This window comes from Cetorhinus maximus, chromosome 5 (genome assembly GCF_964194155.1).
Source record: "Cetorhinus maximus chromosome 5, sCetMax3.hap1.1, whole genome shotgun sequence".
Lineage (NCBI taxonomy): Eukaryota > Metazoa > Chordata > Chondrichthyes > Lamniformes > Cetorhinidae > Cetorhinus > Cetorhinus maximus.
Window position 1 is genome coordinate 12938856 of NC_135883.1, and position 26339 is coordinate 12965194.

The 26339-nt window shown below is 43.0% G+C and overlaps 1 protein-coding gene across 1 annotated transcript in view; it reads right to left on the reverse strand.

Annotated features, from left to right (window-relative positions):
* Window positions 1-24403: 24403 nt before the first annotated feature.
* Window positions 24404-26339, reverse strand: part of LOC144680434 (uncharacterized) — a 43774-nt gene continuing 41838 nt past the window's right edge. Inside the window, 1 exon segment of the mRNA XM_078541399.1 lies at window positions 24404-24528. Within this exon segment, the coding sequence (XP_078397525.1) occupies window positions 24404-24528 (125 nt within the window).

Consider the following 26339-nt stretch of genomic DNA (forward strand, 5'->3'; position numbering starts at 1 on the left):
TGCTCCAAGGAGAACAGCCCCAGTCTCTCCAACCTCACTCTGTAGTTAAATTCCCTGATCGCTGGAACCATTCTGGTAAATCTCCTCTGCATCCTATCAAGGATCTCCATGTCCTTGCCAAACATCCCATTGTATTTGAGAACCCAAGACAGAAACATTCTTTCCGCAGTCTCCTGTCTTTCACAGACTTTTTCATAGCTGCCTCTCAAGCATTCTGCTTCCAAAAACCTGACTGCTTTTCTTAGCATCTATTTGTTACTCTTAAAAGCATCTCACTGTGTCAAAAGCATCTCACTCGGCCTCTTCCGGAGGTCCCCAGCATCACAGATGCCAGTCTTCAGCCAATTTGATTCACTCCACTTGATATCTAGAAATGGCTGAAGGCACTGGATACTGCAAAGGCTATGGGCCCTGACAATATTCGGCAATAATACTGAAGACTTGTGCTTCAGAGCTTGCTGCACCCCTAGCCAGGCTGTTCCAGTACAGCTACAACACTGGCATCTACCCGGCTATGTGGAAAATTGCCCAGGTATGTCTTGTACACAAAAAGCAGGACAAATCCAACCCGGCCAATTACTGCCCCATCAGCCTACTTTTGGTCGTCAGTAAAGTGATTGAAGGGGTCATCAACAGTGTTATGAAGCAGCATTTACGTAGCAATAACCTGGTCACTGATGCCCAGTTTGGGTTCCACTAGGGTCACTCAGCTCCTGACCTCATTACAGCCTTGGCTCAAGCTTGGACAAAAGAGCTGAACTCCCAAGGTGAGGTGAGAGTGACAGCAAGGCAGCATTTGATCAAGAGTGGCATCAAGGAGCTCTAGAAGAACTGAGGGGGAACGTGTTTGAGGTGTACAAAATTATGAGGGGCATAGATGGAGTAGACAGGAAGAAACTTTTCCCCTTAGTGGAGGGGTCAATAACCAGGGAGTATAGATTTTAGTAAGGGGCATGAGGTTTAGAGGGGATTTGAGGAAAGTGGGGATGCTCGCTGATGATTGCACAATGTTCAGCACCATTTGTGACTCCTCAGATACTGAAGCACTCCCATGTTCAAATACAGCATAACCTGGACAATATCCAGGCTTGGGCTGACAAGTGGCAAGTAAAATGTGCGCCACACAAGTGCCAGGCAATGACCATCTCCAACAAAAGAAAATCTAATTATCTCCCCATGGCATTACCATGGCTGAATCCCCCTATTATCAATACCCTGGGTGTTACCATCGACCAGAAACTGAACCCAGAGGGTTGTGGGGGGGTAGCTGGAACTCACTGCCTGAAAGGGTGGTAGAGGCGGGAGCCCTCACAACATTTAAGAAGTATTTAAATGAACACTCGAAATGCCATAGCATACAAAGCTATGGTCCAAGTGCTGGAAAATGGGATTGGAGTAAATAAGGGCTTGTTGAACAGCATGGACACGATAGGCCAAAGGGCCTCTTTCCGTGCTGCAAAAACACTATGACTATGATCCTATGGAATCAATGGGGATTAGGGGGAAAGCTCTCCACTGGTTGGAGTCATATCTAGCACAAAGGAAGATGGTTGTGGCTGTTGGAGGTCAATCATCCCAGCTCCAGGACATAGCTACAGGAGTTCCTCAGGGTAGTGTCCTCAGCCCAACCATCTTCAGCAGCTTCACCAATGACCTTCCTTCCATCATAAGGTCAGAAGTGGGGATGTTCGCTGATGATTGCACAATGTTCAGCACCATTCGTGACTCCTCAGATACTGAAGCACTCCCATGTTCAAATACAGTATAACCTGGACAATATCCAGGCTTGGGCTGACAAGTGGCAAGTAAAATGCGCGCCACACAAGTGCCAGGCAATGACCATCTCCAACAAAAGAAAATCTAATTATCTCCCCATGGCATTACCATGGCTGAATCCCCCTATTATCAATACCCTGGGTGTTACCATTGACCAGAAACTGAACTGGACTAACCATATAAATACTGTGGCTATAAGAGCAGGTCAGAAACTAGGAATCCTGCAGTGAGTTACTCACCTCCTGACTCCCCAAAGCCTGTCCACCATCTACAAGGCACAAGTCAGGCATATGATGGAATACTCACCACTTTCCTGGATGAGTGTGGCTCTAACAACACTCAAGAAGCTTGACACCATCCAGGACAAAGCACCTACATGATTGGCACCCAATCCAAAAACATTCACTCCCTCCACCACCAATGAACACTGGCAGCAATGTGCGCCATCTACAAGATGCACTGCAGAAACTTCTCAAGGCTCCTTAGACAGCACCTTCCAAACCCACGACCACTACCATCTAGAAGGACAAGAGCAGCAGACACAATGGAACACCACCCGGAAGCTCCCCTCCAAGCCACTCACCATCCTGACTTGGAAATCTATCGCTGTTCTAGCAGCACTGGGTGTACCTACACCACATGGACTGTAGCAGGCAGCTCACCACCATTTTCTCAAGGGCAATTAGGCATGGGCAATAAATGTTGGCCGAGCCAGCGACACCCACATCCCAAGAAGTAATAAAAAACAAGACCATTAGTTTGATCATCTCCATCACCAGGACTGGTTCAACAAAAATGACACTAATATGTGTCGTCCTGGAACAAAAGCAAGCAACCTTTATTGCCTAGCAGAACAACCAAAGGTCGGAACTAAAGAAGGCAGCATACCAACAGTTCAAGGCTCATGCCCATTAGATAAACCCGGATGATAATGGACATGTGGTGAGATGAGGAAGCCCAAGAGATCTAACAATATGTTGATCATTATCACAAGCAAAGCTTTTTTGAGTCACTAGGGCCTTCTTTAGACCAGGTCAAATGGACAAATTCCCCTTCCTTCACGTGATGGTGTCCCCTTCTTAAAGATGGCAATGTCATCCATCAATGCAGAAAGAACAACTCTTCAACTGTGAATCCACAAAGGCAGCTGATACTCTCCAGGCTACCCCCCAGTACCCTGTGGCAGAATCTGTGGGTGAACCATCATCGATGGGAAAGCTGCATGAAGCAATCAAACGGATGAAAAATAGCAAACCCTGCGGCTGCATTGGTATTCCAGCTGAGGTCTTCAAAGTTGGCGGATTTTTACTCACATCAAGACTCCATGCGAGCTACAGATTTGGAAGGAAAAGCTCACAGCCCCCATCAGTTCAGAAACGTGATCATTGTAACTGCCTTCAAGAAGGGAGATGAATCAAGCTGTGGGAACTATTGAAATATTTCCCTCTTGTCCAGAGCAGGGAAAATCCTGACATGTATTCTCCTGAATCTCCTACTCTGGGAGGAAATCCACCCAGAGACAGTGTGGCTTTAGACTTTCCTCCATCACGATCTTTGTTGTCAGACAAATCCAAGAAAAATGTCGAGTACAACATCAGGAACGTTTCATTGCAATCATCGACCTGACCAATGTATTTGAATCAGTAAATCACAAGGCTCTGTGGATTGAGCTCCAAAGATTTGAATGTCCAAGAAACTTCATCACAATCCTACAGTTGCTTCATGATGATATGACTGCAACTGTCTTCGGTGGGAGATCTGAAACATTCCTCTTTAAAATCCGAACTAGGGTTAAGCAAGGCTGTGTGATAGCGCCTAAATTATTCACAATCTACTTGACGTGTCTATTCACCTCATCAAAGATAAACTGCCCTCTGGTGTCAATAGGTGGAAAACTCTTTAAACTCGGTCACCTCCATGTCCAAACTATACATTGGCTACCATGGGCTGAATTTTCCCCCCATCGGGGGGACAGTTGATGGGCGGGCGTGCTTCCGATCAGCGCCTCTGTTCGGAGGCGCGGCGCCATTTTACGTGGGTGGGCCAATTAAGGCCCACCCAGCATGATGTCCGCACAGAAGCGCTATGCACTCCCTGTGCGGGCGGGGGTGAGAATCCCAAAATCGAGATTGCGCTCCTTCACGCACGTGCACGAAAGAGCGACTCATCTCCCTGAGGCTAGGTGCAGCCTCAGGGAGATTGGCTGTACATGTGAAAAAGATGAAAATAGAAAAATAAAATTTCCCTTACATGTCCCCTCATGTGACAATGCCACATGAGTTGGGACATGTCCATAATTTTTACAAAATCTTTATTAAAATTTTTTAAAGCCCACATGAAACCTCATCCCGCCCGTGGATGAAGTTTCATGTTTTTTATAGTTGCCGCCGGGGCTCCTGGCCTGCCCGCCAACCTTAAGGTTGGATGGGCAGGTCCTTTAATTGCTTAATTGACCCTGTCAATGGCCTCATTGGCCATTGACAGGTCGGCGGGCGCGCAGCTGATTTTGCTGCGCTCCCACCTTCCTGAAAATTTAAATTGGGCTCGGTGACATCGGGAGGTCCCCCCGACGTCACCGCGTGTCGTTTTATGCCTCAGCGAGCGGGCCCCGCCCCCACTCCCGCTCGCTGACTTGTAAAATTCTGCCCCATGGATGTACATGTTCCATATTTTGTGGATGATTGCAGTGTTGTTCCCTAATCTGCACCCAGTTAATTTCAGTGGACTGGCCACTCCGTCCACATAACTGAAAATCATCCCCTACCCCGCACTCCCCCACCCCCCGGACAGGTCCTGTCCTCTCAACTCTCAAATGGTCAACATGGAGGACAAAGAAAACACTTCAAAGACACTCTGAAACTTTCCTCGAAGCACGGCAGTATTGACCTTAATGATTGGGAACAGCTTGTTGTCAGTCACTTAGAGTGATAACAACTTGTCCATCAAGCTGCATCATGCTTTGAGTCCAATACCTTAATGAAGAGGCAGAGCGGTGGCAGAGAAGGAAAGATAAGGAAGCAAATCTGGCATTCCAGATCCCACTGCGTCATGGGACATCCTGCCCCATGTTCCCAATTATCGCTGGGTCGAAAATCAGCCTGCTCAGCCACAGGAAGACCCATGGCAGAAATTTGCAGCCTTGAATAGATGGCATCCTTGAATCAAGGGACAGCTGACAATAATGACAGCACAGAAAGAGGCCATTCCATCCAAGATCTCCATGCTGGCTCTGCAAGAGCAACTCACCAGGTCCTACTTCCCCACCTTTTCCCCCATTGCAATACAAACTTCCTCGCTTCAGTTAATTATTCAAATCTCTTTTGAAGGCCTCAGTTGAATCTACCTCCAGCAGACTCTTAGGCAGTGCATTCCAGATTCTAACCACACGTTGTGTAAAAAAGCCTTACCCGAGTCACTGTTACTTCTTTTGCTAATCAGCTTAAATGGATTCTGGTTCTTGATCCTTCTGCCACTGGGAGCAGTTTCTCCCTATCTACTCTTTCTAGACCCCTCATGATTTTTGAAACCTCTACCAGATTTCCTCTGAATCTTTCTTCTTCAAGGAGAACAGCCCCAACATCTTTATCCACTTAGCTGAAGTTTCTCATCCCTGGAGCCATTCTCATGAATCTTTTTTGCAACATCTTTAATGCCTCCACATCCTTCCTAAAATGTGGTGCCCACAATTGGACACAATACTCCAGTTGATCTTAAGATCATTAGAAATAGGAGCAGAAGTAGACCATTTGGCTCATCAAGCCTGCTCCACCATTTAATTAGACCATGGCTGACCTGATTGTGCCCTAAACTCCACTGTCCTGTCTACCCCTCATAACCTATGATGCCCTTGTAGATCAAGAATCTGTCTAACTTAGCCTTGAATATATTCAATGATCCACCCTTATTCAAAAAGGGAGGGAGACAAAAAACAGGTAACTATAGGCCAGTTAGCTTAACATCCATCATTGGGAAAATTTCATAAAGGATGTAATAGCAGAGCATCTAGAAATGCATAATATAATCAAGCAAAGTCAACATGGCTTCATGAAGGGGAAATCATGTCTGACAAATTATTAGAATTCTTTGTGGAGGTAATAAGCAGGATAGATAAAGGGGAACCAGTAGGTGTAATATATTTGGATTTCCAAAAGGCGTTCGATAAGGTACCGCACATAAGGCTATTTAAAAAATTAAGAGCCCATGGTGTTGGGGGTAGTATATTAGCATGGATAGAGGATTGGCTAACCAACAGAAAACAGAGAGCTGGGATAAGGGGGGCGTTTTCAGGCTGGCAACCTGTAACAAGTGGAGTGCCACAGGGATCAGTTCTGGGGACATAATTATTTACAATATATATTAATGACTTGGATGACGGAAGTGAATGTACTATTTCCAAGTTTGCGGATGATACAAAGAACAAAGAAAAGTACAGCACAGCAACAGGCCCTTCAGCCCTCCAGGCCTGTGCCAATCATATTGCCTGTCAAACTAAAACATTTTGCACTTCCGGTGTCTGTATCCTTTTATTCCCATCCTATTCATGTATTTGTCAAGCTGCCTCTTAAACACCACTATCGTACCTGCTTCCACCACCTCCTCCGGCAGCGAATTCCAGACACTCACTACCCTCCGCATAAAAAACTTGCCCTGCACATCTCCTCTAAAGTTTTCTCCTCTCACCTTAAATCTATGTCCCCTAGTAATTGACTCTTCCACCCTGGGAAAAAGCTTCTGACTATCTACTCTGTCCATGCCACTCATAATTTTGTAAACTTCTATCAAGTCGCCCCTCAGTCTCCGTCGCTCTAGTGAGAACAATCCAAGTTTCTCCAACCTCTCCTCATAACTAATAACATCCAGACCAGGCAGCATCCTGGTAAACCTCCTCTGCACCCTCTCCAATGCCTCCATATCCTTCTGGTAATGTGGCGATCAGAATTGCAAACAATATTCCAAGTGTGGCCTAACCAAGGTTCTATACAGCTGCAGCATGACTTCCCAGCTTTTATAATCAACACCCCTGCCGATGAAGGAAAGCATGTCATATGCCTTCCTGACTACCTTATCCACCTGCATTGCCACTCTCAGTGACCTGTGGACCTGTACACCCAGATCCCTCTGCCCATCAATGCATTTAAGGATTCTGCCATTTACTGTATAATTCCTACCTGTATTAGACCTTCCAAAATGCATTACCTCGCATTTGTCCAGATTAATCCCCATCTGCCATTTCTCTGCCCAAGTCTCCAAATGATCTATATCCTGTTGTATCCTTTGACAATCCTCTTCACTATCTGCAACTCCTCTATCCTTAGTGTCGTTTGCAAACTTACTAATTAGCCCAGTGACATTTTCCTCCAAATCATTTATGTATACTACAAACAGCAAAGGTCCCAGCACTGATCCCTGCGGAACACCACTAGTCACAGCTCTCCATTCAGAAAAGCACCCTTACACTGCTACCCTCTGTCTTCTATGACCAAGCCAATTCTGTATCCATCTTGCCAGCTCACCTCTGATCCCATGCAACTTTACCTTCTGTACTAATCTGCCAAGAGGGACCTTGTCAAAGGCCTTACTGAAATCCATGTAGATAATGCCCACTGCCCTTCCATCGTCGATCATCTTTGTCACTTCCTCGAAAAACTTGATCAAGTTAGAGAGACATGACCTCCCCTTCACAAAACCATGCTGCCTCTCACTAATACGCCCATTTGCTTCCAAATGGTAGTAAATCCTGTTACGAAGAATCTTCTCCAGTAATTTCCCTACCACTGACGTAAGGCTCACCAGCCTGTAATTTCCTGGATTATCCCTGCTACCCTTCTTAAACAATGGAACAACATTGGTCATTCTCCAGTCCTCTGGGACCTCACCTGTAGCCAGTGAGGAAACAAAGATTTCTGTCAAGGCCCCAGCAATCTCCTCCCTTGCCTCCCTCAGTACTCTGGGGTAGATCCCATCTGGCCCTGGGGACTTATCCACCTTAATATTCTTCAAGACGCCTAACACCTCTTTTTTGATCTCAGCATGATCCAGGCTATCTACACACTCTTCCCTAGACAAATCGACCGCTAAGTCCTTCTCTTTGGTGAATACTGATGAGAAGTACTCATTTAGTATCTCTCCCATTTCTTCTGGCTCCGCACACAGATTCCCACCTCTGTCCCTGAGTGGGCCTACCCTTTCCCTGGCTAACCTCTTGCTTTTTACGTAAGTGGGTGGGAAAACAAGTGGTGAGGATGACACAAAAAGAGTCTACAGATGGATATAGGCAGGTTACATGAGTGGGCAAAAACTTGGCAAATGGAATATAATGTGGGAAAATGTGAGGTTATGCACTTTGGCAGGAAGAATAGAGGAGCTGAATATTATTTAAACGGAGAAAGACTGCAGAAAACTGCTGCACAGAGGAATTTGGGAGCCCTCGTGCATGAATCCCAAAAAGCTAGCATGCAAGTTCAACAGGTAATAGGGAAGGCAAATGGAATATTGATCTTTATTTCAAAGGGAATCGGGTATAAAAATAGGGAAATCTTGCTAAAACTATACAAGGCACTAGTTAGACTACACCTAGAATACTGTGAACAGTTTTGGTCACCTTATCTAAGGAAAGATACACTGGCATTGGAGGCAGTCCAGAGAAGGTTCACTAGGTTGAACCTGGGTATGGAGGGATTTTCTTATGAGGAGAGGTTGAGTAGGTTGAGCCTGTACTCATTTGAGTTTAGAAGAATGAGAGGCGACCTTATTGAAACATGTAAGATTCTTAGAAGGCTCGACAGGGTGAATGCTGAGAGGCTGTTTCCCCCTCAGAGAGTCTACAACCAGAGGGCAAAATCTCAGAGTAAGGAGTCGCCCATTTAAGACAGAGATGAGGAGGAATTTCTTCTCTCAGTGGGTGGTGAATCTGTGGAATTCTTTACCACAGAGGGCTGTAGAGGCTGGGTTGTTAAGTATATTCAAGGTTGAGATGGACAGATTTTTAATCAGTAAAGGAATCAAGGACTATGGGGAAAAGGCAGGAAAGCGGAGTTGAGGATTATCAGATTAGCCATGATCTCATTGAATGGCAGAGCAGACTCGATGGGCCGAATGGCCTACTTCTGTTCCTATGTCTTATGGTCACTCTTCACTGCTTGCAGTAGTAGAGAATTCCAAAGAGAATTCCAAAGACTTATGACCCTCTGAGAGAAGAAATTCCCCCTCATCTCCATCTTAAATGAAAGATCCCTTATTTTTAAACTGTGCCCTCTAGTTCTAGATTTCCCAGTGAGGGGAAACATACTCTCAGTATCTACCCTGTCGAGTCCCCTCAGAATATTGTATGATTCAATAAGATCCCCTCTCATTCTTCCAAACTTCAATGAGTATAGACCCAACCTGCTCAACATTTCCTCATAAGAAAGCACCTTCATCCCAGGAGTCAGCCTGGTGAACCTTATCTGAACTGCTTCCAGTATATCCCTCCTTATGCAAGGAGACTAAAACTGTACACAATACTCTAGATGCAGTCACAACAATGTCCTGTATAATTGTAGCAAAACTTCCCTACTTTTACGCTCCATTCCCCTTTCGATAAAGGCCAACATTCCATTTGCCTTCCTAATTACTTGCTGTACCTGCGTGCTAATGTTTTGTGATTTATGTACAATGATACCCAGACCCTTCTGTGCTGCAGCATTCTGCAGTTTCTCTCCATTTAAATAATATTCTGCTTTTCTATTCTTCCTACTAAAGTTTCTTTACATTTTCCCATTTTATACTTCATCTGCCAAATTTTTGCACTCACTTAACCTATCTTTATCCCTTTGCAGACTCTTTGTATCCTCCTCACAACTTGCTTTCCTGCAAATTTGGCTACAATAGGGTTGGTCCCTTCATCCAAGTCATTAATATAGATTGTAAATAGTTGAGGCCCTGGTTTTGGTCTCCATGGCACTCCACTACTTACAGTCTGCCAACCTGAAAATGACTCAATTTATCCCGACTCTCTGTTTCCTGTCAGTTAGCCAATCCTCTGTCCATGCTAATATATTACCCCCAACACCATGAGCTCTTAACTTGTGCAGTAACTTTGTATGTGGCACCTTATCGAATGCCTTTTGGAAATCCAAATACACTATATATACTGGTAACCCTTTATCCACACTGCTTGTTACATCCTCAATGAACTCTAATAAATTTATCAAACACGATTTACCTTTCACAAGACCATCTTGACTTTGTCTTATGCTTTTCTAAATGTCCTGTTACTATCTCCTTAATGATGGATTCTAGCATTTCCCCAATGCCAGATGTTAGACTGCATAATTCCTTGCTTTCTATTTCCCTCATTTCTTGAGTAGGGGTGAAACATTTGCAGTTTTCTAATCTGTTGATTGATAGTGAGGAAGATGGTTGTAGACTGCAGGAAGATATCAATGGATTGGTCAGATGGATGTGCCGTACTTAGATTTCCAGAAGGTATTTGACAAGGTGCCACATCAAAGGCTATTACACAAATAAAGACCTCACGTAGGGCATAACATTATCACGGATAGAGGATTGGTTAGCTAACAGGAAACGGAGTAGGTATAAATTAGTATTTTCAGGTTGGCACAATGTGTCAAGTGTAAGTCGCAAGGATCAGTGCTGGTGCCTCAAATATTTCTGATTTATATCAATGATTTGGATGAAGGGACCAAATGTATGGTTGTTAAATTTGCTGATGACACAAAGATAGGTAACAAAGTAAGTTGTTAAGAGGACTTAAGAAGCCTGCAAAGCAAACAGCACTTGGTTAGCCATAACCTGCTAACTGACATTCAGTTTGGGTTCCACCAGGGTCACCAGACCTCATTACAGCCTTGTTTCAAACATGGTCAAAAGAGCTCAACTCAAGAGCTGAGGCGGGAGTGACTGCCCTTGGCATCAAGGCAGCATGTGATAGAGTGTGGCATCAGGGAGCCCTGGCAAAACTGGAGTCAATGGGAATCGGGGGGAAAGCTTTCGGCTTGTTGGAGTCATACCTAGCACAAAGGAATATGGTTGTAGTTGTAAGAGGTCAATCACCGCAGTTCCGGGACATCACTGCAGGAATTCCTCAGGGTAGTGCCCTAGGCCCAACCATCTTCAGCTGCTTCAGCAATGACCTTCCATCATAAGGTCAGAAGTGGGGATGCTCGCTGATGATTGCACAATGTTCAGCACCATTCATGACTCCTCAGGTACTGAAGCAGTCCATGTCCAAATGCAGCAAGACCTGGACAATATCCAGGCTTGGGCTGACAAGTGGCAAATAATATTTGTGCCACACCAGGCAATGACCATCTCCAACAAGAGAGAATCTAGCCATTGCCCCTTGACATTCAATGGCATTACCATCGCTGAATACCCCACTATCACATTAGAACTAGGAGTCACAGTTTAAAAATAAGGGGTCTCCCATTTAAGGTGGAGGTGAGGAGAAATTCCTTCTCCCAGAGGATCATGTGTATTTGGAACTCTCTTCCCCAGAGAGCGATGGAGGCAGAATCATTGAATATATTTAAGATAGAGGTAGATAAATTCTTGACTCACAAGAGAATCAAAGGTAACTGGAGGCAGGCGGGAATATGGAGTTGAGGCCACACTCAGATCAACCGTGATCTTATTAAATGGTGGAGCAGGCTCGAGGGGCCGAGTGGCCTACTCCTGCTCCTAATTTGTATGTGGGCAGGAAAGTGGCAAATGAAATTCAATCTGGAGAAGTATGAGGTCATGTATTTGTGGAGGACAATCAAGGCAAGGGAATATACAACAAATGGTAGGATTTTCAGAGCGTGGAGGAACAGAGGGTCTTTGGAGCACATATTCACATATCCCTGAAGGTAGCAGGACAAGTGGTGGTGTAGTCAAGAAGGCATACAGAATGCTTTCCTTTATTGGCCGAAGTGTAGAGCATACAAGTGTAGAGTAGAGAGAGGTTATACTGGAATTGTATGAAACACTAGTTATACTACAGCTAAAGTACTGTACTGTTATTGTCACTGCGTTACAGGATGGATGTGATTGTACTGGGAAGGATATAGAGGTCATTTACGAGGATGTTGGCAGGAACGGAGAATTTTAGCCAATGAGGAAAGATTGGATATGCTGGGGTTGATTTCTTTGGAGCAGAGGAGGCTGAGGGGAGATTTAATTGAGCCATACAAAATGATGAGGGGCCTAGGTAGGGTGGATGGGAAGGATAAGAAAGCTGTGCACAAATTTACTGTTGTGTTATCTAAATAACAACATTAATTACACTTCAGAAGTACTTCAATGGGACACTCTGAGCTTGTGAAATCCACTATCTAAATGCAAGTTCTTTCTTTCTTATTCACAAACGACGTTACTTTCATTTTAAGATTATGCTCTTTCATTTTGTATTGCTCCAGCGGAGGCAATACTGGTTAAATCAAGCCACAGATGTGAGACATCAACTTGCAGCAACAATAACTATGATCAAAAACAGTAAACTGTACCCATCAGAGGTATAAGTGCATTTTAATCCAGGTTTATTGTAAAAATTGAGCCAAAACAGTATCTTCTAATGTAGTATAAATATGGCACAAATATATTTAATGTTTTTTTTTCTCTTCATTATGTCTTAGATTTTTCTCACTTCACCCTCCAACTAAGTGCAGATGTGATTGCCATAATCATGTTAATATTTTTCATGAAAATGAACGAGAACACCATGGAGTTGGGACTATATCACCATTCAAGGTATTACTGAAAGTCTTTCAATTACAGGCCCTATCATTCCATTTACTCCAGCTTCTTCTAAGTATCATTCCATTCACTCCAGCTTCTTCTAAGTAAAAGATCATAAGCAAACTACATTGCCAGAATTTATTTGCACAGTACATGAAGGGATGAGATCATAATTTACAGTACTTGGAAGTGGGAAATCATGATCTCATACACAAGACTTTCCCCAACTGCAGGAGCATGGGTAAGCATGCTCTTTCATTCACTCAGTTTGTCTCTTACTCTGCTTCAGAGCCTTGGAAGGATTTCCAAAAATCACAGAACAGGCTGTGAAGGTGGTTAAAAAGGTAAATGGGTTCCTTGACTTTATTAATATAGGCACAGAGCACAACAGCAAGGAATTTATGCTCATCTTTATAAAATACTGGTTAGGCTGTAGTTGGAGAGTTGTGGCCAATTCTGCGCACAAGCTTTAGGAAGGATATTAAGACTTTAGAGAGGGTGCAGAAGAGATTTGCTAGAATAGTACCAGGTATAAAAGACCTCAGTTACATGGGGAGACTGGAAAAATCTGGTGTTGTTTTCCTTAGAGCAAAGAAGGCGAAAGGGAGATTGGATGATTTGATAGGCGTCTTCAAAATTATGAACTGCTTTGTTAGAGTAAATGAGGACAAGCTGTTTTCAATGGCAGAATCATCAGTAACCAGAGGTCACAGAACTAAGTGATTGATTGGTCAAAGAACCAGAAGTGACTTGATGAAGCATTTTTTATGCTGTGAGTTGTTACGATCTGAATGCATTGCCTGAAAGAGGGATGGAAGCAGATTCAATAACAACTATCAAAAGTGAATTGGGTACATAATTGAAGAGGAAAAGTGTGCATGGTTATAGGGAAAGAGCAGGGCAGTGAGCTGAATTGGATCACTTTCATAGAGTCAGCAGAGACATGATAAGCCAAATGACCTTCTTTTGCACTGTTAAATTCTGACTCTATCTGTGATTTTATGGGTGAGAACTGAACTCATTCAAAATCCACCCACTTGCATAGAATTAAAATGTGGCCTTATATATCAATATCTGTTTATCTTCTGTCCTAACCTTTCTCAATATTCTATCTCAATTTTCTTGACCTCTGAGGAACCAAACAGTTTATGGGAAAATAGTTAAAACATTAAGGAGAGGAAACAGAATAATGTATGAATGTCATTTAACAACACGCCTCATAGACTGAAAAGCTTCATCATTCTCAGAAATTCCCATGTACAACCGACTCAATCACCAGGGAATGTAGACGTCCTGCCCAAGCTAAGCAGACAGTGGACCATTTTCAAACCACGGGCAGGATGTTTCACTGAGGGGATGGGCGTGCGCCTGACCCGTTCGGACGTAAAATGAGGCGCGATGACATCGGGCGAGCGTCCCGACATCACGCGCTCGTGCGATATTTTGGTCGGCAGGCACGTGCGGGAGTCGGCAGCGCGCTCGCCAACAATTAACAGGCCTATTCAAGCCATTAAAGTAATAATTAAATGTACTTTTCCACCGCCCGTCCAACCTTACGGTTAGCGGGCAGGCGAATCGGCCAGGCAGCCTTTGGTCATCTGCGGGTGGGATGAGGTTTCCAACAGGAATTAAAAATAAAATGAAGATGTTTGAATCTCATTTATAACAAGTCCCTGCTCATTTGACAGGGCCACATGAGGGGACATGTCTTTAACATTTTTAAATTCTTTATGTTTTTAAAAATCTTCAGCTCCCTGGGGAGAATTTTCTGAATGACGGACGGGCCGATTGGGAGTGGGCGCAAGCGGGTGCGGAGCCGATTGCTGCCCTGATCGGCTAGCGCTACCATTTTACGTGGGCTGGCCAACTAAGGCCCGCCCAGCGTGACGCACGGCTGATAGCGCTCAGCGCTCCCTTTGCAGGGGGTGGGAGGGGGTGGGAGGGGGTGGGAGGAGGGAGAGTCAATGCCTGCACTCTTTCGTGCATGTGCGCAAAAGAGCGCCAAAATCTCCCTGAGGCACAGAGCTGCCTGAGGGAGATTAAGTACCAATTGAGATTTTTTAATAAAGAAACATAAAAATTATTTACACATGTCCCCTCATGGGACAGTGTCACATGAGTTGGGACATGTTTGAGTTGTGCAAACATTATTTATTTATTGAATAAAACCTTCAGGAAGCCTCATCCCGCCTGTGAATCAGGTTTCCTGAAAAACGTGAAGGCCGCTTGGGCTCTTCGCCGGCCCCCCACCTTAAGGTTGGACGGGCAACGTAGGTAAGTACTTTAATTGTTTTTTAATGGCCTTAACAGGCCTTCGACAGGTCGGCGGGCACGCAGCTGCCTCCGGTGCGCGCCTGCCGAATGAGAGATCTGAATAACACGCGGTGATGTCGGGACACACGGCTGACGTCTCCGCGTGTCGTTTTACGCGTTGGCGTGTCGGACCCGCCCCCGCATGCCGGCATCAAAATCCTGGCCCCTGAGGCAGCTCTGTGCCTTCAGGGAGCTTTCAGTGCGCACACCTGCACGCACGCACAAACTTGCGCGCGCCCTCCTCCCAGCCCCACACCAGCAGCGCTTAGCGTTGCAGCGCGCAATTCACGTTGGCTGGCTGTTAATTGCCCAGCCAGCATGAATTCGCGGTCGGGGCCCGATTGCAGGCGGTGGTCGGTTTTGTGACCACTCCCACCCGACGAGGTAAAAATCCTGCCCCATTTGTTTGAAACAGAAAGGATGTCTTTATTACGCAAGTGCGTTATGTTCAGCGTACTCACATGTGTAATAAATGGCAGGTCACACCAATATGGTGAAGAATATTTAACAACAGAAAAATATTCTGATTGGCACAAAACATACTGGCAACATTTTGAGTTGAACCTTCTATTTGTTACATCAACGGCATACTGCCTAAAGTGACATCTTAGGATGTTACGATGTAGTATCTGGAATTTCTTGTAAAATTCCAATGGATAATACCAGCTTTTTATATTCCATATTGACTTGGATTTATTGCCTTTGCTTTTCCTCGATGTCGTAGACTACCTCCGTCATGATAAGCCACAATAACTTTGCCATTGTAAAAGTCAAGTTAAGGGACTTATAATTTCCTGGACCACAGTTCCAACTTAAAAAGAAAGCCATCACACTAAAAGACTTTGGGCAGAATTTTACGACAGTGGGATTTTACATTCCCGCTGTCGTCATTGGGGTTTATAACAGCCCCGTCCCCGCCGAAAGGGGGCTGTAAAATTCTGCCCTTTTAATCTTCTATCATCTTTGTTCACATTTACGTTAACAAAATTGCTGCCATGTCACCTATAATATTTACTTTAGTTCTCCCTGTTACATTCCATCTTGGCCAAAAAGACTTGCATTTAAAAAGTGCCTTTCACAACCACCAGAGCACTTTACAGTCAATGAAGTACTTTTGAAGTGTAGTCACTGTTGTAATGTAGGAAATGCAGCAGCCAGTTTGCACACAGTGGGGCTGAATTTTGCCCTCGTCGGGTGGGGGGCGGAGGTCGGGCCCGGGAGCGGCTGTGAAACTGACCACCGCCCGCGATCAGGCCCTGACTGTGGTTTCACACTGCTGGGCCACCTCAGGCCCGCCCAGGGTGAAACGCGGCTTGTCACTGGCCAGGAAGGGCCAAGCAGGGGGCAGGGGCCTGTTAGCCGCCGGGTCCAATGCCGACCCGGCAGCCAGTATAAACAAGGCCCAGGCAGGCCCAGAAAGGCTGCCAGGGAAGGACGTCTGGCTGCCATTCAGGCGATACACTTGAGTGCATCAGCAAGCGCCAGGCGGGAGGGCAGGTCAGGTGGGCACTCAGACCCCCCACTTTTCCGATGAGTGCCTCGCTGTCCTGCTAGAGGAGGGGGCTGCCAGGAGGGACATCCTTGTCCCCAGAGATGGGAGGAGCGCAAACTGGAGGAACAGCACCTCATCTTCCGACTAGGCACTTTTCAGCCTTCCGGACTGAATATTGAGTTCAACAATTTTAGATCATGAACTCTCTCCTCCATCCCCACCCACTTTCCGATCCCCCTTTTTTCCAATAATTTATATAGATTTTTCTTTTCCCACCTATTTCCATTATTTTTAAATGTATTTCCATCCATTGTTTTATCTCTGTCTTTTAGCCTTTTTCGATCCCTTCCCCCCACCCAACCCTCACTAGGGCTATCTGTACCTTGCTCATCCTGCTTTCTACCCTTAATGTCACCTAATAGCACATTCCTTAGATAATATCACCACCTTCAACACCTCTTTGTCCTTTTGTCTATGACATCTTTTGGCAATCTCCACCTATCACTGGGCCTCTATCCAGCTCTACTTGTCCTGTCCCACCCACCTTAAACCAGCTTATATTTCACCTCTTTTCTATTTTTCCTTAGTTCTGTTCAAGAGTCATACGGACTCGAAACGTTAACTGTGTTCCTCTCCACGGATGCTGTCAGACCTGCTGAGTTTTTCCAGGTATTTTTAATTTTGTTTTGGATTTCCAGCATCCGCAGTTTTTTGCTTTTACCTTAGTGCACAATGTAAAATTGCTGCAATGTTGAAACTGGTGCCTGGAATGAGGCAATCATGATAGTGATAAACTTGCATTGTATTTGTGTAGATATTGTTAAAGGAATATTGCTGTTGTGGCAGGAGTGAATAAACTGTTTAACAGCCCTGGCTGTGAGGGGCCTAGTGGAACAGAGTATGTCCTAGGAAATAGAAATCTTGGCTGTTTAGTGTCCTTGTGGAGAGAAAGGAAGTGGAAACAACAGGCTGAATAGAAACTTATATTTTATTTCTAAATAAACGTCTTTCTTATGTATAGTACATAGGTATGCAGGATGGAAAATAATTTGTTTCTAGTCGATGCTGAGCTAGTTAATCATATCTGGCATGACAGCCGGAGAGCTCCAATTGGCCTCTGTGTCCTAAATTTCAGGAAGGAAAAATCATCTAGGATTCATACTCCCGATCATTTTTCAGTAATCCTTACTGCAAATATGAATATCAGGTGCAGACAGGATCAGAGACGACTATGATTCTTCTACAATTGAATAGCTGCCGACACCCTTGTACAAAAAGGTGTCTAGCACCGTATTTCTGTGAACAGACCAAGCTTTCAGGACAGAGAATAAAGGGGAGAAAATTGCCACGAAAAATAAAATATATATTGGGGCTAGGGGAAAGTGTGACAAGCCTCTGGGGTTAAATTTATTAGCATTCTGGAATCTGATAAATATTGGCTGCTGAGTTAGCCATTCCACTGTTGGCTTCACAAAAAAACATCTCAATTTTGCCTCAGCAATGAAATGCCTTAAATTGCATGAGGTCGCTGTATTTGCATGGTAGAGAGAACTAAACTTGTCACAGGGAGTTAGGTCAAATCATTTCAAGTCTAAGTACCCTTCTAACAAGAAATAGAAGGGGAAAGCAAGTGTTGATTGCTGCCAATCAACCTCACTGGCACTGAAAAGGTAACTGTTACAAATGTGACCCCTCATTCCTTCAGGTTTTAACTGTTGGAGATTTTAAAAACGTAAAATGTTACTTTTTCTTTCTTTCCCCTTCTATCTCTTTTTCCTCCCCTTTCATCCAATCTTCATTTCCCTCTCTTTATTTATCTTTGTGCACCTGATTTGATGTTGAATTCACCCACTCTCATTAACACTTCCTTCTTAGTTCTTCTACTAATTATTTCTCAATCCTTCCATCTGATTGATTAAAGATATAAGCAGTAGCTTTTCCTCTTCACTCAAGTCCCAGACACTTGGGGTTTTTAAGGTCCTGATCGAGGAAGGAGAGCTCTAAAAATAACACCGTAGGCCAGTGTGCCAGTAGGCCAGTTCACATTACCGCTCCTGCCACCAGCGATTTCCCTCAAGGGGAAAGTGGACCCTGAAAGCCCACTCAGTTGAGGATTAAGCCAATTAATCCTGTTAAGTAGCTAATTGTCAGCTCATTAAGGCCAGTTTGGAACTTTGGTGGGGCCACATGGGTTGCACACTGGATCAGGGACAGATCAGGTACATGGAGGTGGCAACACAGCGGGGATCCGGTCATGGCTGTACCATAAACTTAGATGAGCCCGTAAGAGGGATCATGGCTGAGAGAGGCAGTCAGCTATTGGCATGCTGGTGCCATCGGGTGCACACATGTTGCAGGGAGAGTGATCTGTACACTTGGGCTGTGCAGGGGTTTGTGACTCATCTAGCTTGAGAGATCAGAAGAGGAGGGAATTAGGCTTTGAGACATTATCAGGAGTCCAGCTGAGCAAAGGAAAAGCAACAGCTGGTAATGGGAGCATGGTTTTCAGATATTGGGCACTGAGGATCAACATCTTCAGCAGCAGACACAAAGCCCCAGACATAAGGAGGGCAGAGGAGAGGAACGCAACAGAGGCTGTGCCCTCAGCATAGGATCTACTACCAAAGACCATGGGAGTTGGACATGTCACAGGAGACTGTGCCTAATCGGGCAGATAGTCACTGGGATTTGTGCCCTTGTCGTGTAAGACCTCACTGGTGTGAGCACTGCTCACCATGCTCTGCCAGTAGCCATCAAAGTGACAATGCCTTGAATCTCTTCACTTCTGGATCCTTCCAAGGATTAACTGCAGACCTTGGTGTCATCTCATAACTGGCTGCATACCACGGCATCTTACAGGCCACTGATGTTCTGTTTGTGAAAGCTGCATGTTACATACAATTTCAAACAGAACAGGTCTTTCAGACACAGAGGGCAGTGATTTTGCCTCCAATGCTGGATTCCCCCAGACGCATGACATCATGGATTGCATCCATGTGACCATCAATAGGAAGGGCTTCCACTCCCTCAATGTTCAGACAGTATGCAATGACAACAACAGCTTCTTCCATGTATGCATATGCTTTCCTGGCAGCTGCTCCTTCATTGTTCAGCAATCCAGGCTGTCGCAGTGCTTAATCCACCCCCAACCTATATGATGGATTCTAAGGAACCAAGGTTACCCCTTGAAGGGGTAGCTACTTACCCCTTTATGAGACCCTGAGACAGAGGCACAGAGGTGCTACAACCAAAGCCTTCTGCATGCAAAGACTATCATCAAGCAGGCCATTGAGCATCTGAAGGTCAGTGCGGTTCCAGTGCCTGGACTGGCTGGTTGGCACCTGACAATACACATTTGCAAGGGTCTGCTGTGTTCTCCATAACATTGCTCACCAGGGTGTCAGGCTTCTGCCTTTCTCCCTCAATCCTCAGTGCTTGCATTTTTTCTTCAAATGGTATCCACAGTAATGGCTATGATGGTGTATTTAAATGAGGCCTACACTTGAGCAGTCCCTCTTCCATTCCCATATGTTGACCGCCAGTCAGCTGCACAAGGTGCCCTCCAGCCAATTAGCAGCCCCTTTGCGAAAACTGCTGGTTGAGTCTACTTACCCTCTCCAGAACATCGTCGGTTTCCCTTTCTAAGATAGAAGGGGAATAGAAAATTATGTTGAAAGAAAAATCCTGCCTTTGGTTTCCCTTGCTGCAACATTTTTCAATTCACTTTAGAAATTTGACAAGTGAAAAAATTTAAAACTTAATTATCAAGGAATATAAAAAGAAATCATAAAATGTTCTATAAGCACACAAATAACGCAAGTAAAATTAAAGTAGGGGTAGGGCCACTAAAAGATGAGCATGATAAACTCAGATATACTGACAGGGAAATGGCAGAAGTATCAGATAACAACTTCACTTCAGCTTTTACTAATAGGCAGTTCACTAGAGGATAAGCTTAAAAATAATATTAATGGAGTTAGTATGGAAAGGGAGAAAATAATTGACTAGCAAAATTAATAGAGGATAAAACCCCACGTGTGAGCATCCATGCATACTCAAGAATAGCAGGGACGAGATAGCAGAGGCATTAGTTTCCGTATGAATGTTCCATAGAAAAAAGGACTGCTGAACAGTTTATATTGTTCCCATTTGCAAAAAAGAGGATAGAGCAAAACCTGGGAACTAAAGACAAGTCAGCCTAATATCAAAGGTAGGAATAGATATTGAAGTCTACATGAGTAGATGTGATAGGGAATCTAGAGACAGAAAATATAATAGAAAACAGTGAATATGAATTCCAGACAGCTTAGTCATGATTAACTAACCTGATAGAATTATTTGAAGAGGCAGCAGAAAGAGTAGACAAGGATAATGTAGTTGATGTCATATACTGGGATTGTCAAAAGGCCTTTGATGAAATACCTCTTGATCAGCTCATGACAAAAATTAGGGCATTTGGAGCCAGGGGAGAAACATGAATGAAGAACAAATTGTCAAAAAAGTAGCAAAGAGAAAGGGTAAAGGATCGTTATTCAGATCAGAGGAAGGTAGGAAGCAGTGTTCTAGAAGGATCAGTGCTGGAGCCAGTTATTTGTAATTTGCATTCATGATTTGGATTTAGGAATAAGTAACTCAATGTCAAAACTTGTGGATGATATTGGAGGAGGTAGAACTAGCACTGAGCAAAAATACAACATAATATAAGAAGACTTTAGAAAACTTGCAAACTGAGCAGCCGAATGCCAAGTTTAACATAGTTAAATGTGTAGTGATGCACTTTGGTAGGAAAAGCATATCATCTATATCTTGAAAATGGGAAACTGAATGGCCTGGAATAGCACAGCAATCTAGGGATATGGGTGAACAAATGATTAAAAGCAGATTTGCAAGTAAACAAAGCAATTAAAAATGTTAGTAAAACACTGGGGAGCTGTTTCTAGTGGTTTAGAATTGAAAGATAGCGAAGTTATGTAAACGTTTAGGACCATGGTCAAGCCACAGTTGTGTACGGTTCTGCTCTCTATTATAAATTTAAAAAGTGAGGAAAATATTTACAAGGATGGCACCAGAGCTTAGAGATTCTATCTTTGAGCTATTAGGAAAGCTTCAACAGACTGGGGCTTTTTTATTCAGCAAATAGAAGATTTGGAGGAGACCTGATGGAGATCTTTAAAATCACGAATGCATTGGACAGAGTAGGTGTGGATAGAATGTTTCCACTTATGGGAGAATCCAAAACAAGGGGCCATAAATACAAGATAGATTCTAGTAAATCCAATTGGAAAGAAGGAGAATTTTTTTTACTGAAAGAATAGTTAGAATATAGAACTCGCTATCACAGGGAATGGTTGGAGCAAGTAGTTTAGATGTTTTCAAAAGGAAATTAGCCGATTACATGAGAAAAAAGGGAATAGAAAGTTATGTTGAAAGACTGAGATGATGTGGTTGGAATAGGAAGAGACTCATGGTTTATAAACATCAGCACAGACTACTTGGGCTGAATGACCTGTTTCTGTGCTGTTTATTCTGTGTAATTCTAAATGTGCATGGTCAAGTCTAATTAATGGAAGATGCTGTTAGGTGCCCTGCAATAGCAAAGTTTGGTCCATAAGGGTAAGGGGCTAAGTGAAGGATACTTGAACAGGATCACCATGAAATCTGATGCAAATAATAAACAAATTATAGTATGCATACCAATCATAATCTAGTTATACAATGGTTTTTTTGTTGTCTTTTTTTGAAATATATGGATGGATGGAACAGTATTGGGGGAATACATTTTTTGTATACGAAGTAGTGTCAGACCCAACACTGTCTATCAGGCAGGTTATTCTCATACTTCCCTACTGTGCTGAAGTTTGGACAACTTATAGATGCCATACAAAGGCCCTAGAACATCATCAGTGCTGTCTTAGAAGAATCTTGTGAATCAAGTGAGAAGACAAAAGAACAAACATGAGCACCCTCCAAGACAAAGACATGCCAAGTATAGAAGCCATGATAATCTTACATTAGCTGAGATGGACAGGATATGTCATCAGAATGCTCGACTCAAGATTGCCCAAACAGGTGCTCTGCTCAGAGCTACACAATGGAGCTCATTCGCAAAGGAAAAGTTTCAAAGACAAGCCTCCATGAAGGTTTGTTCTGTTAACATCAAAATTTGGGAAGCAGATGCCCAATTGTGACCAAAATAGAAATCTATCATTGAAAATGGTATCAAGACCTTTCAGTCAACAACAGCAGCCACTGAGAGAGGACAGTGAGGGGAACAGAAAGCGAGGGCAGCTTCTTGAGCCAATAATCCACCACCACCCCTGTTGGCCGATAACCAATGTCCTCATTATGGCCTGTAATTACAGAGTCTGTAAGGCTAAGATAGAGCTCATAAGCCATCTGTGAACCCACAGCCAACACTGACATCTCACCTAAACCCAGCCATCCGCAAGGAAGAATCATCCTCAACATGAAGGATTGCCGATGATGATGGTAATACGAATTGATACACTGATATACATGTATGACAGGAAGAATCAGTTTGGGAGAATGGACATGTTTTGTTACATTTTATGGGGCTTTTTTTTGCTAAGAAATGCCTTAAATAATTGAGACTTTGATTTTTGAAAGGAGATAAGGTAATATTTAGTTTTCTATCACCGGGTAAGTGTTAGATCATGAGAAAGTGCAGCTCAATGTACAAAAGCAAAGTGATTGAATAAAGACGATATAATAAAATTAAAGACAAGTTTTAATGCATGTTTGTGGAAGTGAATGAACAGAAAACTAGCGGTTTGGTGCATTTTCATATTATTACTGAATCAGAACCTTCACATACTCTTGTATAAGCTACAAATTATATTTGGATTGGGAACACTAATATTATAGAACAAAACACAATTTATTTAACTTCTTTACTGTCAAATATACATTTTACTGGATTTGAAAATAGAATACATGAAAGTTGAATTCAAATATACATTATGAATATTCTTGTCAATAGCATCACTATTTTTCAGTGATAAAAAATTATGGTCAGTTAAATTCAGAGAATGGTATAGATGACAAATAAACTCGATGAATCAGGTAGTGATTTTCATACATAATATAGTTAAGCATTCTTTTACCCCTAATTTATTTTATCTATCAACTTACTTATTTGTGAAGTTTATACAGTCAAGACAAATATTGATATATAGCACTTATGCAATATGTCACAGTAGTAAAATCAACACTTTCAGCAGCTGAGCCAATATGTAGTAACACCCGAATGAATGGCTTCAGTTTGCTTCATGGCATATGTTAATATTCTATGCCTTGTTATAGTTCTTACAACCTATAGTTGCAGCATGGAAGTAAAAGTGACTAGTCAGATCAAGATTATAGTAAAAGCTTGGAAAGAACTATGCTCAATAAAATGGATGGTTAGCCTAATAGTAGTGCATGCACTCTTTAAACAGAGTATTTGCACAATCTTCAGTGTCGACCCAGGTGGTATTCAAATGCTTGCATTTGTTTTGTTACACGAGCTAGTATAAAATAGTTAAGGATTACGACATTAAGTTGTTCAAAATGACTTTACAATAGTTATGGACTGTATATTACTGTACTGAATCTTTCATTATCTATACATAAAAAAGGCATATTCTTAAATTTTATTTCTTTTGTTCTTTCAATCTATTCTAATTTTAATGATTTTCCTGATCCTTTCCTATAGGCATGACAGTGGGATAGTATATATGCTCTATTTGTACCCATCTGTATCATCCATAGAACGGAAGGATATGAATCAGTGCTAAATTTTTCCACTACTATTTAACAATGCCAGCTAAACTTTTCCTTAGAGGTCAGCCAAATGTCCTCCTTCCGAGAGTAAAGTTGTTTGCTACATCTATCAGGCTGCTCAAAATGTGGTGTGCGTGCGTGTGTGTGTGGGGGGTACTGTAACAACAGTAACCAGGACAAATCATTCTTCATTCAGCTTACTGTATTCTGTTTCTTCAGCAACTGTTTTTTCACTTTGGATAGATTTACAGAGGCAAAGAAAACTAGTTACAAAAATACATTAAGCAATCTGCAACAAATAATCTGGATGGAAATAACAAATTAAGTATGAAAAAGGATATTTTTGCCGGCCAGTGCTTGAAAATTAGATTGGACATCCTTTTGGAAATCAAGAAGAGCTTCACACTTGCATGGATCTTGAATAGTGATTTTTCTCTGAGCTTCTTCTGCAAAGTAAAATCCTATTCTGTGATTATATGCATGGTTATGATTTGTCTTATTTTCAGTAACTGCTTAACTGCTTTTGTAAAATGGGATAGCAAATCATTCAATATTTTTCAAATGAAAATTATCCATGTAAGAATGGCAAAGTAAATGGTATTCATTAAAATCAGAATTCACTCACATATAAACGGTCAGTAAAATTCTGTTTGACAATAACGTTTTAAAAGAAAGGCGAGTGTCAGGAAAGTTAATTCAAAGAATGCAGTCAAAGAATTCAGGAGATTCCAATTCAAGGTAAAAGTTAATTGGCGCAACAGGAACACACCCTTCAAATAAATTAACATGACAATGAAAATATGTGGCCAGCAATAACCCAAGTAGAACCAGGACCAAGGATAGACGATGCAATTGCTCAGTATCTTGTAAAATAATGGGGAGTGTAATATTCTGGAAAAGTGTTCTGAAGGAAGCAAATTTTGACAGAGGTAAGTGGCTTACTTGCACAAGTTTTCTGATCCTCATTTAATATAAAACCTGTAAGGCACCTGCAGTAATAGTCTGTTTCTGTGCTCACGCATATTTGCTCACAATCATGGTTCCCAAATGCACACATAGCCTCACCTGAAATATTTTATTAAAATTAATGCATCTTATCCATAAAATTTGGTGATACCAATCTAAATTCAGGGCTACAATAATCACAACCAGAATGTTCAAGTGTTCCATGTAAAACGTTTTATTAAAGTATTTTGTGTGGGTAATGTAAGCAAATCATAATGTCCTGAGAAGTGGGCCTTCTTAAAGATTACTTGTACAACTAGGTTGAGCCACATCAGAGGACATTAAGAATCAACCATGTGGTGTTTGACAAAAGTAAAATTAAGCTCTCTACCCCTCTCTTATCCTTCAATACACTCATTACCGTCTACTATTTTACTAAGCTTTCGGCTTCCTGTCCTAATATCTCCTAGTGGTTCAGTGACAAATTGTATTGGGTAACACTCCTGTGAAATGCCTTGTGGCTTATTACAATGGTCAAGGTGCTTCATATGTGCAAGCTGTTGTTTTGAATATGGGTAATATGCTGTATATGTGAACGTCATAATATCACTGAGAAGCATATTTACATCTTGAGCTTGAGATGATGTCTGCCACCCGAGCAGGGAGACAGGAGGCAGGAATGGAGATGGGCTAACCCCAGAGTGGTTAAGACTACAGGCCCACCTCAGTAGCCACTGTTGTGGTTGCTGTTTTGAACTCTGCTTGAAGTGCTGGCAAGTGTGTGGAAGGCAGTTAAAAAAAATTTCCTGCTGCCTCTCCTTGCTGCAGTTTGTTTGAAATACACACTGGAATGTCTCCTCTCTTAATGGGCCAAGAATTTAAAGGAAAAGCTTTTGCAACATGAGATGCATAATTATATTAACTTTGTGCAAGACAGTAATAACAGCATGTGAACAAAATGTTAACTCCTCACCAATGGAGTGACAGTGAAGACTCTGGGCAGTAGTTCAGATCTCCAAGAGGATAAGATTGCACAGTACTGAGGAAGAGTTGCCGTTCCGTGTCAAAGCACAGGCTTGGAGCATTCACGACCTTGTACTAAGTCCCTCAGGCCTCGGGTAAACCTCTGCTGGATCAGATGATCTCTTACTATCATGCTTCCTGCAAAGACTTTGTTCTGACACCCCAGGCCTGGGTCCATATTCAGTCGGACCACCTCACGCAGCAGTAGGTTCCCCCTCCGTGTCCACTGCCCCTCCTCTCCTATGCCCTGCTCCTCCTCTTCCTCTGATGAGCTCAGCCCACTGCGTCT